This window comes from Aquila chrysaetos, chromosome 3, assembly GCF_900496995.4.
Source record: "Aquila chrysaetos chrysaetos chromosome 3, bAquChr1.4, whole genome shotgun sequence".
NCBI lineage: Eukaryota > Metazoa > Chordata > Aves > Accipitriformes > Accipitridae > Aquila > Aquila chrysaetos.
The window spans coordinates 4,377,682-4,393,180 of NC_044006.1; the positions used below are offsets into that span (position 1 = coordinate 4,377,682).

Sequence of the window (15,499 nt, forward strand, 5' to 3'; positions counted from 1 at the left end):
CTTGCCAGGCCTAACTTCAGCTTGATATGAAACCGGTGTCTGGATGAGAAAAGACATTCAGATTCACTAATGCTGTCAGCAGTACAAACGGGACTTTGGGAATGCAGTTAAATAAGGCCAAGAGAACTCATGCATGTTAAATATTACTACCTGCTGAAACTTATTTGGCATGCAATAAACATTAAGGGCTGACTACAAAGGGAGATGCAACAACACACGCCTGCCGCAGTGAAACGGCAGCAAGATGGGGGGAATGAGCTCGTGCTTGTGCTGGGAGTGTGCCCCGAGGCTGCGTCCCCAGACACTAAAGACACTGGAGCAGCTCCCAGAGCATCACTCAGTGCAACACGTGCAGTTCTGCACCACAACGTGGTATTGGTTAAGTGGCTGCAAAGCCCTTCTCATTTTTCTCTGCTCATATTTGCAGCTGACTCTGCGTCTGGGATGTCTGCAAGGTCCCTGGAGAGTTTGTACTCTGGTTTGTAGCGCAGACGAGAAAACAGATGAGGCCAAAATACAGCTGAACTTGCGATCGCTACCACTGCCAGTTGTGCTGGGAGGTTAATGCAGGAATGCTAGCACACACTGCACCTGGGCAGACACCGTGAGTCCCAGAGGCAAATACATCTCTGCGTACCTCAAGCTCGGAATGATCCTCCCTAAGAGTTCAAGAATGATCTTGAAAACAGGGGAAGTTCTGCTACAGAACTCCCGATCTAATTAGAAAAAATCTGTTTCACCTTAGGGAAAAAGGTAGGTTTCATCAGACAAATGGCTTGCTAAATGCGGGGAGAGTTAAAACACTAGTATTTTAAAAATGGTAGTCCTGAAGCGATACAGATAATTATGCATAAGAAAATATGTGTTGAAAGTGTGGGAGTTAATGAAACAGAACTCTTCATATGTAGCCTCACAAACACTTGCAAATTATTATTTTTTTTTTTTTATAATTAGTTTTTAGATTACCTGGGAATGAAAACAGCAAGGACAACACTCGACAGTGACAGAGATGCTGAAAAGACTTCATTCTGCTTAGGACTGCAGAAAAGCTGAAGCTGTATAAACGCACCCATCTTCAGCCAGAGCAGCAAGCCTGTATCGGGTAAGACGCCCATGTCCTCCTGGGTAAAAGGGACCAGGGATGGTGCCTTGCAGCTCCCCCAACATCCCTTACCCCAGCTGAAGAGTTAAGCTACTAATCCGAGCTTAAGAAAACTCTACAGCAGATGTCAAACCCATTTAAAGATGGCCAAGCTCTACGGCTCAGATCCAAGCCTAGACCTCACGGCACTGTTCTTCCAGTACGCGGTATAAGCCTGGCTCCAAGTCTGCCTTTCCTTTCAATTAGAGACTCAGCTATATGAAGCGGCACAAATTCATTGACTTCTCCAAAACCTGCAACAGCCAAGACTTTGGACTGTATCGTCTTTCTGGAAGCCGGCCTAATTTTTTCCAATTTCTAGGACTGTTCATTCCTACTGCAAGTTTCTGCACTAGTGTCTGGGTCATTGCTTTGTGCATGGTGTATTCATAAATGCTTTGTAAAAGAACAATTTGATGGTTCTATAAATCATCAATCCATTGCTACTGAGGCTGAAGGATCTAAAGGTTGTTTACAGCCATGACTTAAAATGTTCTCCATCACCTTCAAGCGTTCTGCTAACAAAGATTTTCTATCACTCACTATTCCTGTCTATAAGGTCTCATAACATACTTATCAGTTATTCACTCTCTATAAACTACATCTTCCTGTAACCTTCAGAGGGTGAATATGCTTATTTACATATGGATGTCACTAGTTCAAGGTTTCCGTAAGGAACAGAAAAGGCTGGAAATCCTGCGGTACGTACGAGGCAGACTTATCCAGTCACCTTTGCCAAGGTGAGAATTCAGTTTACTGAATTCACTGTAACCAGTAGGTTAAGTTCGTTATTAGGAGGCACATGATTTGTTGTTATGGAGGACAGAATCTTTTTCATCTTACGTTTTTGACTGAGAGTGTCTGATAGCAGACATCACAGTGGCTCCATCAAAAGTGTTAACTTGTGTATTGTATTATTGTCTACACCGTTATAATAACCTGGCACTGCTGAAACAATATCAACAATGCTGAGATGACACATACTGTATTCTCAAATATTCCTTTTTCAAAACAACCTCTCTTCATATTTTCCTAGGCACAACAAACAAAATAATTGTTCTTGTTCACAGAGGATAAAATAATTTTCCTTCAGATCTTCTTGTACCCAGGGGAAATCTCTTTTTCCACCCAACTAAAGAGGTAATCTATTTTCTTTATCCTTCCACCCCAGTCCAGAAGCTGTGTCAACATGGTTAACTGGATACCTCATAAAGCTGACAGAATGTGCATCTCCGACGGCGCAGTTAGGAATATGGTGTCAGTGGAAGTGACCCGTACCGTTTCACTGACATTACAGCATCCCTGGGAACGGCTATTACGATGCCGATAGATGTGGCTAATGCTGATACAAAGCAATCCATGAAACAACCTTTCACAACCACTCCAGGAGAGAACTAAAGCACAGACACAGAAAGTGTTTGAAATTTTGCAGGGCTATCATGCAGGGTGCAACCCATTTTTTTAGCAATTTGTGGGACTGTATCGGCTGTGCAATTACGCTGTGCAATATAGGGGCTAGGATTTATATCAAAACATAACGGCCAATTACACTCTAAGCATTCTGCAGGTAGAGCATTTTATGAACTAGGATAGCATGAGGCACCACTTTTGAGTGTAATTAATCTTAATTATTTCCTCATATTTAATATTAGCCTATCTGCATATTTAAAAACCTATCTGACACACCCCCATCATACTGCCTGAACATCTCCTAGTGATTTAAAATGAAAAATGACTATACCAATTATTGCATGTTTAGCTGCAGTAATGATTCTTAAATTAGTAATTTCCCAAGACATGCTAATGTAGCGATTGGCTTCTCATGGTTTTGGGGGGTTCAGTCCACACATAAATTTGCATGGATTGAATAAGCAGCGTGAAGTTGCACCACTTTAAACAAATGACTCTGACTTTGTGTCTGAAAAGGACATCAGTTTAATGCCGCTTTGCATTGGTTTGGCTGATTTAGCAAGGGCAGGTTACACTAAAGGAAAGCAGAAACAAAGCCAGCATCTCCATATACAAAAACAATTGCTCCGGCAGAGCGAGACTGAGACTCACAGTGTTAGCTAAGCCTGAGCACCTCTGTGCAGTCAGCTCCTCAGGTCTCTGCTGACACAGGGAGCCCACCCAAACTGTGAACTGGGCTCTGATTTTGAGCAAAACCCCATGTCTTCTCAAAGCTGCGTGTCCCTTCTTGAAGCCAGCATTTCTGGTCCAGTTTTGCTTTGAGCTTGCGAACCTAGATAAAACTCAAAATGTTTTATGCTTACGTGGTAGGAAGCTCTTTCTTCTCTGTCCATCGGGCGAGTCACATACATCCTGCCAGATACAGGGTCAATGCTGAAGACTTCCATCGGCGGCTGGTCGGCTCCCACTCCAGTGATGCTGTATCTGATATGGATCTCTTTGTCTTTATCAGAACGAATCTGGATGAAATAACAAAGACAGCAATCGATAAGTTTTGGACAAAAGCCATATAGATGTTTAAACAACTTTAAAGATCTGAGCCTGAAAGCTGCATGAATGTAATACTGCTGTCAATTTTGACAAGGGAGCTGTACGCCAAAGGCACAGCCAGGAAAAGCATATTCCACATATTTTCAGCTATTTTTCTCTTTTACTCATGATAATTCTTTAGGAATCATCGAAATTCTGACTTTTTGCCTTAGATGTGGAAGAATCTATATGCACAAAAATTGCTGTTTACATGTTATTGCAACCCTAGGCTCCGTAAAGTGTCCAAATTGTTCAGCTATACCCAGAGTCTCCCAGCCATTAATCACTTCTGAAAACGCTGTCTGCAAGCTCCCACATCATGTTCTCAGTCCCTGTGACTGCGCACACAAATACTCCCATGAAATTTGAAGAACAGGGCTGTTTGCTCCCTCTTTGTCCAACCCTGCTGGCTCAACAAGGCAAGGCTGGGAATGCCCGGTGGGTTGTTACCATTTCATTTGACTATTTGTTGAGGAAAAGCATGTTTGGCACATTGCTTTTGAAACCCCTTCCCTCCCATACCTTGAGAACAACACAAACTGAATACAGCATGACAAATTACACGAACCTTGGATACAGAGCTGAGAAAATAAAAAAGGGAGGTTAGTATGTTGTCCTAGCAACCCTGACTATCTCTTTAAACCCAAATTTAATTTTCTGATCAAATGCTGAAAGAAATCCTTGCAACAGCGTGACTATTCCTGAAAGAAAGTGCAAGGTACAAATAAATTACCACCCCCTGCACCATCACAAACTGTCTTGGCAGTGTAAAAGCGACGTGCATAAATTTTTCCCTAACAGGTCTATGAATACAACAAAGCAGTGGGAAGATAATAGAAATCTCGTAGCCGAGTGCACGTTAGCATCTCTGCTACGGCAGCGGCATGCTCAGAGGAGCCTGAGTGGGCTCAGTGGGATGCAGGAGGCCCCTGCGCCCCCCCCCAAACAGCCCCAATTTGGGGAGCGAAGGTGGTTTCCCAAGGGAAGAGGAGGCTTCACTTGTCAGGCAAAGGAATTGGGACGGGGCTGTGGGCTGCTCTCGCACTCCTCCCGCATGTGACCTACCGCTATTTCTTCCTCTCCTGACGCGGGAGGCTGACAAGATGCTGAACGTGTCGGTGCAGAATAATATCAGATCCCCCGGCCCCGAGAATCTCCTTTGATGCCTTTGTCCAGATCATTACCAAGTTTGTACACTGTTTTCTTTGTACTGCCTCCACCAAACAGTCTGCTCCCGTTAACGGCTAATAATGTCAGTTATTACTAGACACTGCCAGGATTGATTCGTGCTGCACCTACGCTTCTGGAGCTGAAGGTCAAGGAATAGAGACAGTTTCATCTGTCTTTTCTCTACAGGATTCACTGCTTGTTTAGGCTATTAGTACCAAGGAAAACTGATTGGACTTACACTGGTATAATCACTTAAAAGAGGTACTGGGGACATTGTGAAAGTGCCCTCATGCTGCACACAACTGTTTATGCAGGTTTTTGTGGGCCCAGCGGGTATCTGTAATAGGGACTCAAGCAGACAGGCATGAACCCAATTTTCATTAGCAAATCTATGGGTGAAAAAGAGTATATTAAAATCAAGCTTCGCTTGCACAACCGGGGTTTTAATGATGGCAACCGACTCACCAGTTCAAGAACTGAAGTCCACAGTCCCCATTTTCAGAACGTTAGCTTTCACCCTGCCAGGCGGAAAGGGCTGAAAATTGAATTTATGTGAATGTCTGTGCAAAATGTATAGCTCAAGTCGGGGAGTTCAAGCTCTAACCCCCTATGTACACATTTGTAGCTAGGCTTAAGGCAAGTGAAAATGTAGGAAGCCACCACTGGACCTCTAGCTTTGAGCCAGCATGGGGTTTCCATCTTAGAAATTAAAAAGGGTAATGCGGGATGAACAGTTGTGTGTCTGTCTCTATTAACGTGTGTTTGCACAGCTCTGCGAGACCTAAAACGTGTCATGATAAAACCAGCCCTTCATCCTTAACAAAGGTGGAAGAAAAAAAAAGACCAAACCCAAGGTATCTGCACTTTCCCTGCGTTTTTGGTCACTGAAATACAGGAGCTGAGAGGGTCTCCCCAGCCGCAGCCGCAGCCCCAGCCCCAGCCCCAGCCCCAGCCTGGCTCAACTATGGCACCAAACAGCAAACCAGTCTCTCTCCAAGTAACTAAAATGGAAGCAATTTTAACCTGAATCACAGAATAACAGAATCTGTTAGTTCTTTGCGGACATTTTTCTGCTCTATTTCCTGTTGCATATAGTACCCAGATCCCATTGTGATAGAAGCATTAGAAATGCATAGAGAGAGACAGAAACAGGGAAAAGGAGGCTGGATTTAAATATTCAGTGCTAAAGGCACTATATTTTATTTTCAGGAAACGCAGATAAACAGAAGCTCTCTAAGAAAGCTATGTACAGTTTAATAAAGTGTATGCTATAGGATGTCCTTGCAGCACTTTTATTAGCATTAATAGGGTCTAAGCTGTCTGTATGTAAATCATTGCAGATCTAGGAGATGAAATATATCATAAGACCCACACAACTTGCCCAATTATACTAAGAAAAATCCATGAGCTAATTATACTGCTTTGAGCAAAACAAAGATGGGGGAAGTATGTTGCAAATATTCAGCAATGACTCATTATTTGTTGTTAATTGCCATCACACTACAATGGTTTGCCTGTTACCTGTACTTAATTCCGTTTCCAGTAAGAATACAAGGATGTGAAATGTTCAGAAAAAATCATGTAAGAAGTAGCACTTGTCACTGAAAGTTGCAAAGACCATTGACAATGAAGCATACTATGTATTACTACCAGGGAGATATTCATCGCACAAAGGCACATGCTTTTTATATTGGAACATGTAATTTTAGCACTCTTAATGAGATTTAAAAAAAAATTTTTTTTTTTCAGTAATCCTGTAACATTTTGACCAAAGGTTTCATTTGCATAATTCCCAGGGTGCAATTTAGTAAATCTTGTTGAGAAGTTAAGAACATTATCTGAATACAATGTAAGGTTTACTTCTTTTGTTGAAACCGTTCCTGGAGCAGTTTACCATAATAATAATAAGAATAAAAACCCCCTCTATTCCCAAGGAGCTCACTAGATCAGGAGAAAAAATTACTGGTTGGGGGAATTTACTGGCTCAGGAGAGAGTTGCTTTTTCCTTCATTTATGCCTGGAAAGTGAGAAGATGGTAACATATCCGCGTGATAATCTCCTGATTGGAGAACATACACGTGAATTTTTTTTCATTTGTCTTTCCTTTTATAATGCAGTCAAGAGGTATGCAGGGTTCTGGGTTACAGAACAGATGGCAGAAGGACAGTTTTCCTTAGCTGCATTTATACATTTTTTAGTCAGAGAACCCTTGGAGCTTTGAGCTTCTCCAGCGCCAGGCACTGTACAGCACTGTGTATGATGATGTGAGCAGGATGAATGATGACGGCTGATGACTGTCGTAAGAGGAATTTGCTCGTAAAGCAGCTTTTATTCTCTAAACCCCCCCGGGATGGGGCTTGGAGCGGATTGTTACGGTGATGAGGGAAAATGCCCCAGATCAAAAGGCAATTTACGGTGGTAGATGTGATCCCCCGATCCTATCCTATCTCATGAACACGGGTGAAATTTTCCCGGCAGGAACCCTGGGATGGCGAGTATCCTCACCTATGCTGACAGATACAAATGGACCATCTGGGAACTGTGGGACTGGCTACCAAAGCCACAGAGGGAACCCGCAGCAGAGCTGGGCACCGAACTCGCATTGCCAGACCTCCGCTTGGCTGTGGCAAGCAAGGACACAGCGGCCTTGCAGCCCGACAGCGAAGCGGGGGGCTGCGGAGGGGTCTGAGCTCGAAGCATTGATGCACCATCCAAAACGGAGAGCAAGGGCTCCAGTCAATATTTGCAACTCAGAACCAAAATGCCGAGAGTCTAACTTAGCTCTCATTTCTATAGAGTAATCCCAGGAACAGGAGAAATCGGTGCGATTTCACAGATGGGTATTTTCCACCGCAGGTTCTGATATAGTAACTAAAATGTGTGAAAATGAACATTGCGAGTCTTGAGATAATACAGGGCTAAGCCCTTCAGAGCTGGCTTTCTCCTTTGTAGCAATGTCACATTTAGACGGGCTTGAAAAGCAGCCTGTGCTTGTGACACAGGACTGTGTCCTGCTTTTACAGATAAAATCTTAGGGTTCGTGCATCTCCATCAGGATTTACTGGGTAGCTAAACTGTTCCCGCAAGTTTTACTGGTAAGCAAAATTTCAGTTGATGAGCTCCTCTGAGGTACCAGATTTTATCACTCTGTTTTGCTCCTGTTGATCCATATCCTTCTTGTGCTCTTAGCACTTCCATTTCTCGCTGCGGGGTTTTGAATTTACAAGCTCTCTCATCCTAGCAGATGACAAGAACCAGCACAGATCCCCGTAACTCTCCTGTGCCAGGAGCAGAGGCAATGCAGACTATGGAAAGCTGTATGGTCAGCAGATTGAAGGACACCAGTGAGTCCATAAATTACACAGTTTTTGGAGCACGACATTGCCAGAAAAAAGTGGCCCAATGGAGATTGTTTAGATATCAGTAAAGGAAATGCCTGGAAGCCTAGGAAACGGAGTGTGTAAGCAAAGGCTGAACAAACAAGGACTACCGAGCCTACGGAAGAGAAGACGGGACTGTAACAACAGTATTCCTGTACCCAACAAACTCTGTTCAGAGGATTTCACCGAGCCGTACGTGGTCTGGGTTCTGCCTATCACTGTGTGATGGTATATGTAAGTGCCTGGGAATGTATCTAGAGAAAGCAAAGCAGGCCACTTATACTCTGTTGCATTTTCTATCCACAGAGCAAACTAGAAAATAAACTTCCTTTCAAATTCTCCAACTTACTCTATAATGTATGGAGTTAAGATTGCCCTTCAAAAAATACTTAGTTTCCCAAATCTCCCATAGAATACTACGCAACATTTGCACTAACATGACCTGGGGAGACTTAGACTTGATTTTTTTGTTTTATATAACCCATTATAATTATTAATGAACACATAAAATAATGTAAATGATAAGCAATAAGTGTCTTTTATTATTAAGCTCTTAGCTATTTTGCCCATTAAGAAAACCAAATTAAAATAATTGAAGACTATAATCTGTCATGCATTCAAAATGCTCCATAGAAATTCAGACAGGCAAACGTATTCAAAGTCTTTAAAAGAGCACACTTAAGAGTCAGTCTAAGCATTCCAGGATTGGCTCATTAATTTTAGTGGAAATATTTTAATTCAGCTACTCTTACTGCTTATTGAAATCCTTGCTAAGGACTTATTTATTTTTAACTGAATCTGCAATATGTTTAAGACTCATTTGTATAAAAGTTCTTAACTCTTATTTCACAGTTGTTTTAGAAGCCAGTAAAGAGACACATCTCTAGCCCTGTATTTCCAAACAAATTCCTCTGCGCTGCTTAAAGAATCACATATGGTTTCAATAAATAGATGCAAAAGTCAGACAGAGAAAAATTAAGACAGATTTGGAGACCCAGCCAGGTTAAGGTGATATTTATTAACTTCTGTCCCCTTTTATCACACTTGCCAATGATCCCAAGCTACTTCCCAGAAAGAAAGGAAAAAAGAAAACAGGAGATCCTCTGAAACACTTCAGCTGTCTTCAGAGAAAACCATCTATTCTGCGCCTTGCAAAGAGGATGCTTTGACATGGCAAGGGCAGCTATCATGTTTGAATAAAAGGAATACTTCCACTAACTACAACATTGCGCTTAACAGCAGCCTGAAAGTCTTTATCCACTACGGGACAAAATGACCATCAATTGAGCTAAGTTTCCCATGGCGGTGCTATTTGCAAACAAGGTTTAAGTAGGAAAAGATCTCTATTGGCAAAGAAAGAAACGATGGAAATGTACATTTGTAATTGTGGATTTCTTTCTTCCCTCAGTTGGGACTGGTTTCATCTCATACATAACTTTCTAAAAACTTTGTATCTGGTCTAAGATAGCCAGATAAACGGAAGACAAGCAAGCCTTTCCAGGTCAAAATCCATTCTCCTGTCTTGAACGCTTAAGTACACATCAAATTTCCTGGAAGAAGTGGAATTTCTTTCCACATATTGTAGAGAGAGAAACAAGGACTGCGCTTACACTGGATGCCTAATTTTCACATGGTTGAGATTCACTGTGATGAATGCCATTCTTCCTGCAGTTACAAACAACATTTAGCTACTATCATTACTACTATGCAAGAGCTTAAGTTTCTTCCTCTTCTTTAAAATACAAATCCAGAGCCAAATTGTAAAAACATTCCCTTTGTCCCAATGGCTGGATGTCTCTCATGTCAGGTTAAATCTTCCCCTGCTCCAGTAGAAATATGTGCAAAGTGATTTATAATGTATTTATTTTGATGATAAAACAGGGTAAACTAGTATGTCAGAGAGATTAAAGCTGTCATTGAAGTTATTGATCTAAGTGATGATGCAGCCTGCATTAGAGAAAGAAATGAAGCCGTAAAATGTTTGAACCCGAAAGAGAAGAACCTCTCACGCATGCCCGGCTCGCGCTCTGCTGCCTGCAGAGGAACCTGTTCCCCATCAGCTCGCCTGCTTCTTACCAGGAGGAGTTTGCTTCCTCTGCACTGACCCTGCGAGCGCTTGGCTAAGGCGCTTCACCAAATGTTCAGTTGCTGAAAGCTTCCAGCGTTTCACAGGTCCTTTGGCTTTCACGCAGCTCCCTCTGTCCAAGGGCTGTTCTCCAACGCAGCAGCTCCCTTCAGGCCAATTACGTCCACGTGGATACATTTCTCCCGAGCTTTCCCTATGCCCATCGGTAGCTTTGATAGTCTTCGCTCCCTCTCTCCCTTCCAGCTTTTTTTGAATTGTTTACCAGGGTTTTTCATCTCTGCCTGGATGAAAATGTTAACATCGAGCAGATGGAGAACAGGAGAATATAAATCAGGCTCAATAAGGAGACCGTAATGCAGTGGGAGAGAAGAATTTCTGCCTGCGATTCTGGCCAACAACTATGTGTGACCCCATGCATAAGTATGGGATGAAAATGAACTTGTCAGACTCACGGTCCAATTCAAAACTTCCATTATTCTGCTTGGGATAAAAGCAAAATAACAATCGCTTCGCCTAGGAAACCGAATTTCATACATGATCAGATGAGACGCTACAAGCCCAGAACACTTGGTGCGCAACAGTGCAACCAGGCTCAGGATCTGCTGCATTTTAACTTTGCTTTCCTACCTGCTGAAACAGCAAAGAATTTATGTTTTAGCACGAGTTGTCTGGACACTACAAGACTGAGGTCTGCAGGATTTGTGGGGCCAGTCTGCTCTCTGCCTAACTCTGCAGTTGGGCCGAAGCTTCCGAGTAGTGACTCGGGACCGACAGCAGCTAAGACAATGGCAGCCCTGCCAGGTCTCCGTCTTTTACCAGTGAAAACTCAGTAAATTGCAATTTGTTGCGTAGTCTTCATGATTAAATAATTAAGCAATTTTCATTACTCGCTATTATGAAGGTCAAGAAGCTAATGTGCCTGTATCAGGAACTGGCCAACGCTAATGGATCTTCCACATCTAATGGTAATTGATACGGCAGAGTGATTTCTACAGCGACATGTGCCTTTCTTCAGGCCTTTTGCAGCTGGTTCAGTTTTTAAGTACTCCACTGTGGAAACGCTTCAGACTGTAGCAAGGTGAGTGAGAGGGAGGAGAGCGGCTCTGATGGGAAGAAAAGATTACTATGGATCAGCAGAATACCACCACGTGACCAATGTCTTATCACTGCCAGAACGCTGATAGCAGAAGCAACAAGACTTGTTTTTACTACTCTTTCTCTTATCTCTCTTACAAGAGAGCAGATTCCTCAGTGTAGTGACTGAAGGCATCCCAGCGGAGTTGCATGTGCTGCTATCGGGTGAATTTTGGCTCTGAAGAAGTGAGGTGGGTTCATACTGTGCATGAAGCAAGGGACTGATATTAACTAACTGGGATTTGAACCAGATGCACAAGCCCTCCTCTGCTGTAGAGGATGCTCCATGACAAAAGGTCAAAGAAAATACCTCTGAGGGTTCAAAACACACTGTTCTTATTCCTGTGCTGGAGGAGTCATGACAGGCAAGAGAAGATTATCCTTCATAATCTATTTAAGAAGGGCTACACACTGCTATCCTTCCATAGGGTACCATCCTGCAGCGCCTTCTTGCAGCTGACCCTACTGCTGCCTGCTATGGCTATGCCTAAATGAAGACTAAGTCAAGAAAAATCACGGCAGTGGGACTTTGTCCTCATTTCTTTTTGAAGTGTGTCTGTCCTGAAGCCTTATGTCAGGTCTGCCACAAAGCCAGCCTGGCAAAGAGAATCCAGCACTTTTCTGGGTAAAACTAAGCAGGAAACCCGAGTGCTCAGTGCGGAGGATAAACAAGGGTAGCAAATACTGACCTACGCAGGAGTAACTTGACCACTGTAACTAATGATCGAAGCCCTCAGCTAGTATAAATCAGTGTAGACTCACTCGCTTCAAACAGAGGCATGCTAATTTATTTCAGCTGAAAATCTGGTCCATGGCGTTTAAAAATTAAGCTGCACAGCAGAAGAACAAGTGAAGAATGATCTTTGTGCAACGACACGCAGCAATTTAACACAAGCAGCATTCCTCTCAGTAGGACAGTGAACTTGGACACAGGGAAAAAACATTCAGTGGGGCACAAACACACTTGTGTCCTCATAAAGGGAGTTTTTCCTCAGACTCAAGGGATGTAATTGGTATTAGTATAACCTTTGCTTTTGTAATGAGCTCTGGCTTTCCCAATCGTATATAGCCATGCATTGAATTCACATTTTGCACGACATCTACAGATATTACTGATCATGGAGAAGTGGTGCTGTGGTATGATTGCAATGCTAGTCTCAGCATAAAATTAAGCTTTTGGACCTGTCTGCAAATAGCTAACAATAGGAAACAACAATAAAACCCTCTAGTGTGTATATTTTGGGAGAGCAAAATCTGCTGAGGCTCATGTTTGAGACACTACTTTGGGATGCTTGCAGAGCAGGATTTAAAGCTCTGCAGTTCTCAAAGTCTCTCTAATAAGTTTAATTATAGGAAAAGCAAACTCATTCATTTGTTCTGTAGGGTAGATTACACGGCACAGTGTATACAGAAGTTATTTCAATGGTCAGTAAAGGGAAACACCAACTGTGAGGAAGCAGAAAATGAAGTTCTCCTTATGCACTACAGGAGCAATGCTAATGGGCATCAGTGCGGGTCTAGACTCAATGATCCTTATAGGTCCCTTCCAACTTGAAATATTCTATGATTCGATGATTTACTGTCCACTGAACAAAACCAGCGTGAGATGACTTTGGTCCTAGGACTCATTCTCATATGTTATGCAGACAAAATATTGGATTGTCTCTAACTTTTCCCTGATGGCCAAATTCTGCCCGCGGATGGATACATATGCTTCCTTCTGCAACGGGTAACAGCAGCTAAGCAGGACAGAGCGCTGCACTTTTCCTTCAAGCAACTGCTGAGCAAGACACCATGAGAAGCCCGTGGCGAGGAAAATCCAGCAAGGTAACAGCAAACAGGTAGAAGTCAGGCACGTGCGCCCCAGCCCACACTGCACGATCCAGCGCCGTGCCCACACGTACACGTTTGGTGGGCGTGTGTACAGCTACGTACGCTGTGCACCAACTACCCGTGCAAAAATGCTGCAGACCAGCTACGCCACGTGCGTGCCAGCTGCGCTCCCCACCACCTACAAGTGTCGAGCCTCCCAAACCCCTCTCCCAGGCAGCTCTCCTCTGTCCCAGCCGTCCTGTCGCACCTCCCTGCAGCCCCGTGGCTTTGCTAAGGGTCCCCTCGGCAGCTGCGGCTCCCGCGCTCGGGTCTCGCTTTTCAAAGGTACCTTTCCCTCTGGCGTGGGGGTCCTCAGACTCACGCGCCCATCGTTTCGGCAAATCTGCTTCGCGCATTAGGGACGGGAGATTGCCTTCTAGGAAATTTCAAACCTAGCTGAACTCCGCTCATTTGGAACGAATTCACAGGGCTGAATTTTTGGCAAGTTCTTCTCTTTCATTAACTGTACTTCTGTGTGGGTTAGATCCGAGACCCCTACTTACTTTGACTTGAATTCACGTTGGACTTATTCACATGACTTATTGATGTGCTTCCTGTCCACACGCTTTTAACACAAGAAGCAGACAGGCTTGCTTGAGGACATGGCGCCATATATTAAAAAAAAAAAACCAACAACCCCAACCAAAAGACCCAGTCGTATCTGACATGTTTTAGAGCCTTTTTACATCTCGCTTCCATTTACGGCACATTCTGGTTTTGAATTCAACTCCCCAAAGCCAGTAACATTCCTCAAAAGCCTCAAGCACAGACACAACCACAAGCTTCCCACCCTCCAAAAACCCCAATAACAACGACCGCGTTCACGTAGGTAGTTCTTTTCGCAGAAGGTGCAAAACACAGACGTCAGAACAAGCGGCTCAGCAGCCCTGCTCCTGAATGGGTGTCTGCAGGTGTACTCATGCAAGTACACCCAAATACTGCACAGACAGTTAGAGGGGCTGTGCTCGTGTGTGCCGGCACGCGCGGCTCCTGCGCACCGCAGCTGAAACGCACCGCAAGGTAGCCTGGAGCTTCATTAATGCTCCAAAGAGCAGTTACTTCCTAGGATCTCAAGAGGCTCACAATGAGAAGCGTTCCCATTACTAATAATTTACGGGACACACACGTTAATTTGCCGATGCCATTTGCCTTTCCCAGCACTAGCACAAATAGGTGCAAGGTGCGAACCACTCGCACGGGTTTTCTGCGCGAACGCACAGCTTGGTGGACTTGGCTAATAAGGATGGTGGAGTCCAGTCTGATGTGGGATGCTAGTGCTCGACTGACTTTATAATTGCACATAGTCTGACAGACATACTGAATTTCTTGTTTAACTTTTTTTCAGTATTATTAATTGGTACTTTAATTTCTGATCTAGTGAATTACATGCAATTCCTTCACCATCAGTTAAATGACAAGTTTAGAGCAGAATAGTTTAGGTAAGCAGATTGTCAGTGCTTATGGCTGTAAGACATAATTATGTACAGCCAACTGTGTAACGCGCTTGAAAAAATTATAAGTCTAGGCACAGAAATTAAAATTATTTCAAGATGAAGTTGTACAAATACAGCTGCAAAAAGCTGCAAAATCCTATTAATTTATTCCAACTGTAGTGGGTAGTGCAGTGGGGTTCCAGCCCCCACCACCCTGCCAAAGAAAGTTAAACTATAACATGCAACGAATCAAAGGCTGGATGTTTAAATCTAAAGATGGCTCCAGAAAACTATTTCAGCTATTATTTATGTACTCATAAACTTCTGGGCATCAGCTGGTAGCTTGGCATGATGACTCCTCAGCATGTCAGGGCAAACATTAAACGCTAAATTACCATATGTCAGCTTAGGGTAGTTAATAATTCTACCACATCTTGGACAACTTGAAGGCTTTTCTGAAACTGCTGTCAAATCGAATCTTTCCTTCGATCAATAAAGCAGCACAATGAAATACGCTATTTGTGGTGTCTCAAAGAATAGATTAGCAAAATACTGTAAATGCAACTGGCAGGGTCTAACTCCATTTCTGAACTGGAGATCCCCAATACGCATATCAATACTTTCAACGAGGCGACCTACAAGAGAAAATGGCACGTGTCTGTACGTCACCTACCTGTTTCTCTGTTATGTGCACTTCTGGTTTGCCACCAAAGCTCCTCTACAACCCCAGAGCTGCATGTTACCTGCAGATCTAACAGGCAGCAGTTAATTACGGGAGCAATGT

At 43.4% G+C, this 15,499-nt stretch overlaps 1 protein-coding gene across 1 annotated transcript in view; it reads right to left on the reverse strand.

Moving 5' to 3' along the window:
* Window positions 1–15,499, reverse strand: part of CDH4 (cadherin 4) — a 476,335-nt gene that overhangs the window by 112,162 nt on the left and 348,674 nt on the right. The window contains 1 exon segment of the mRNA XM_030009468.2: window positions 3,415–3,570. Within this exon segment, the coding sequence (XP_029865328.1) occupies window positions 3,415–3,570 (156 nt within the window).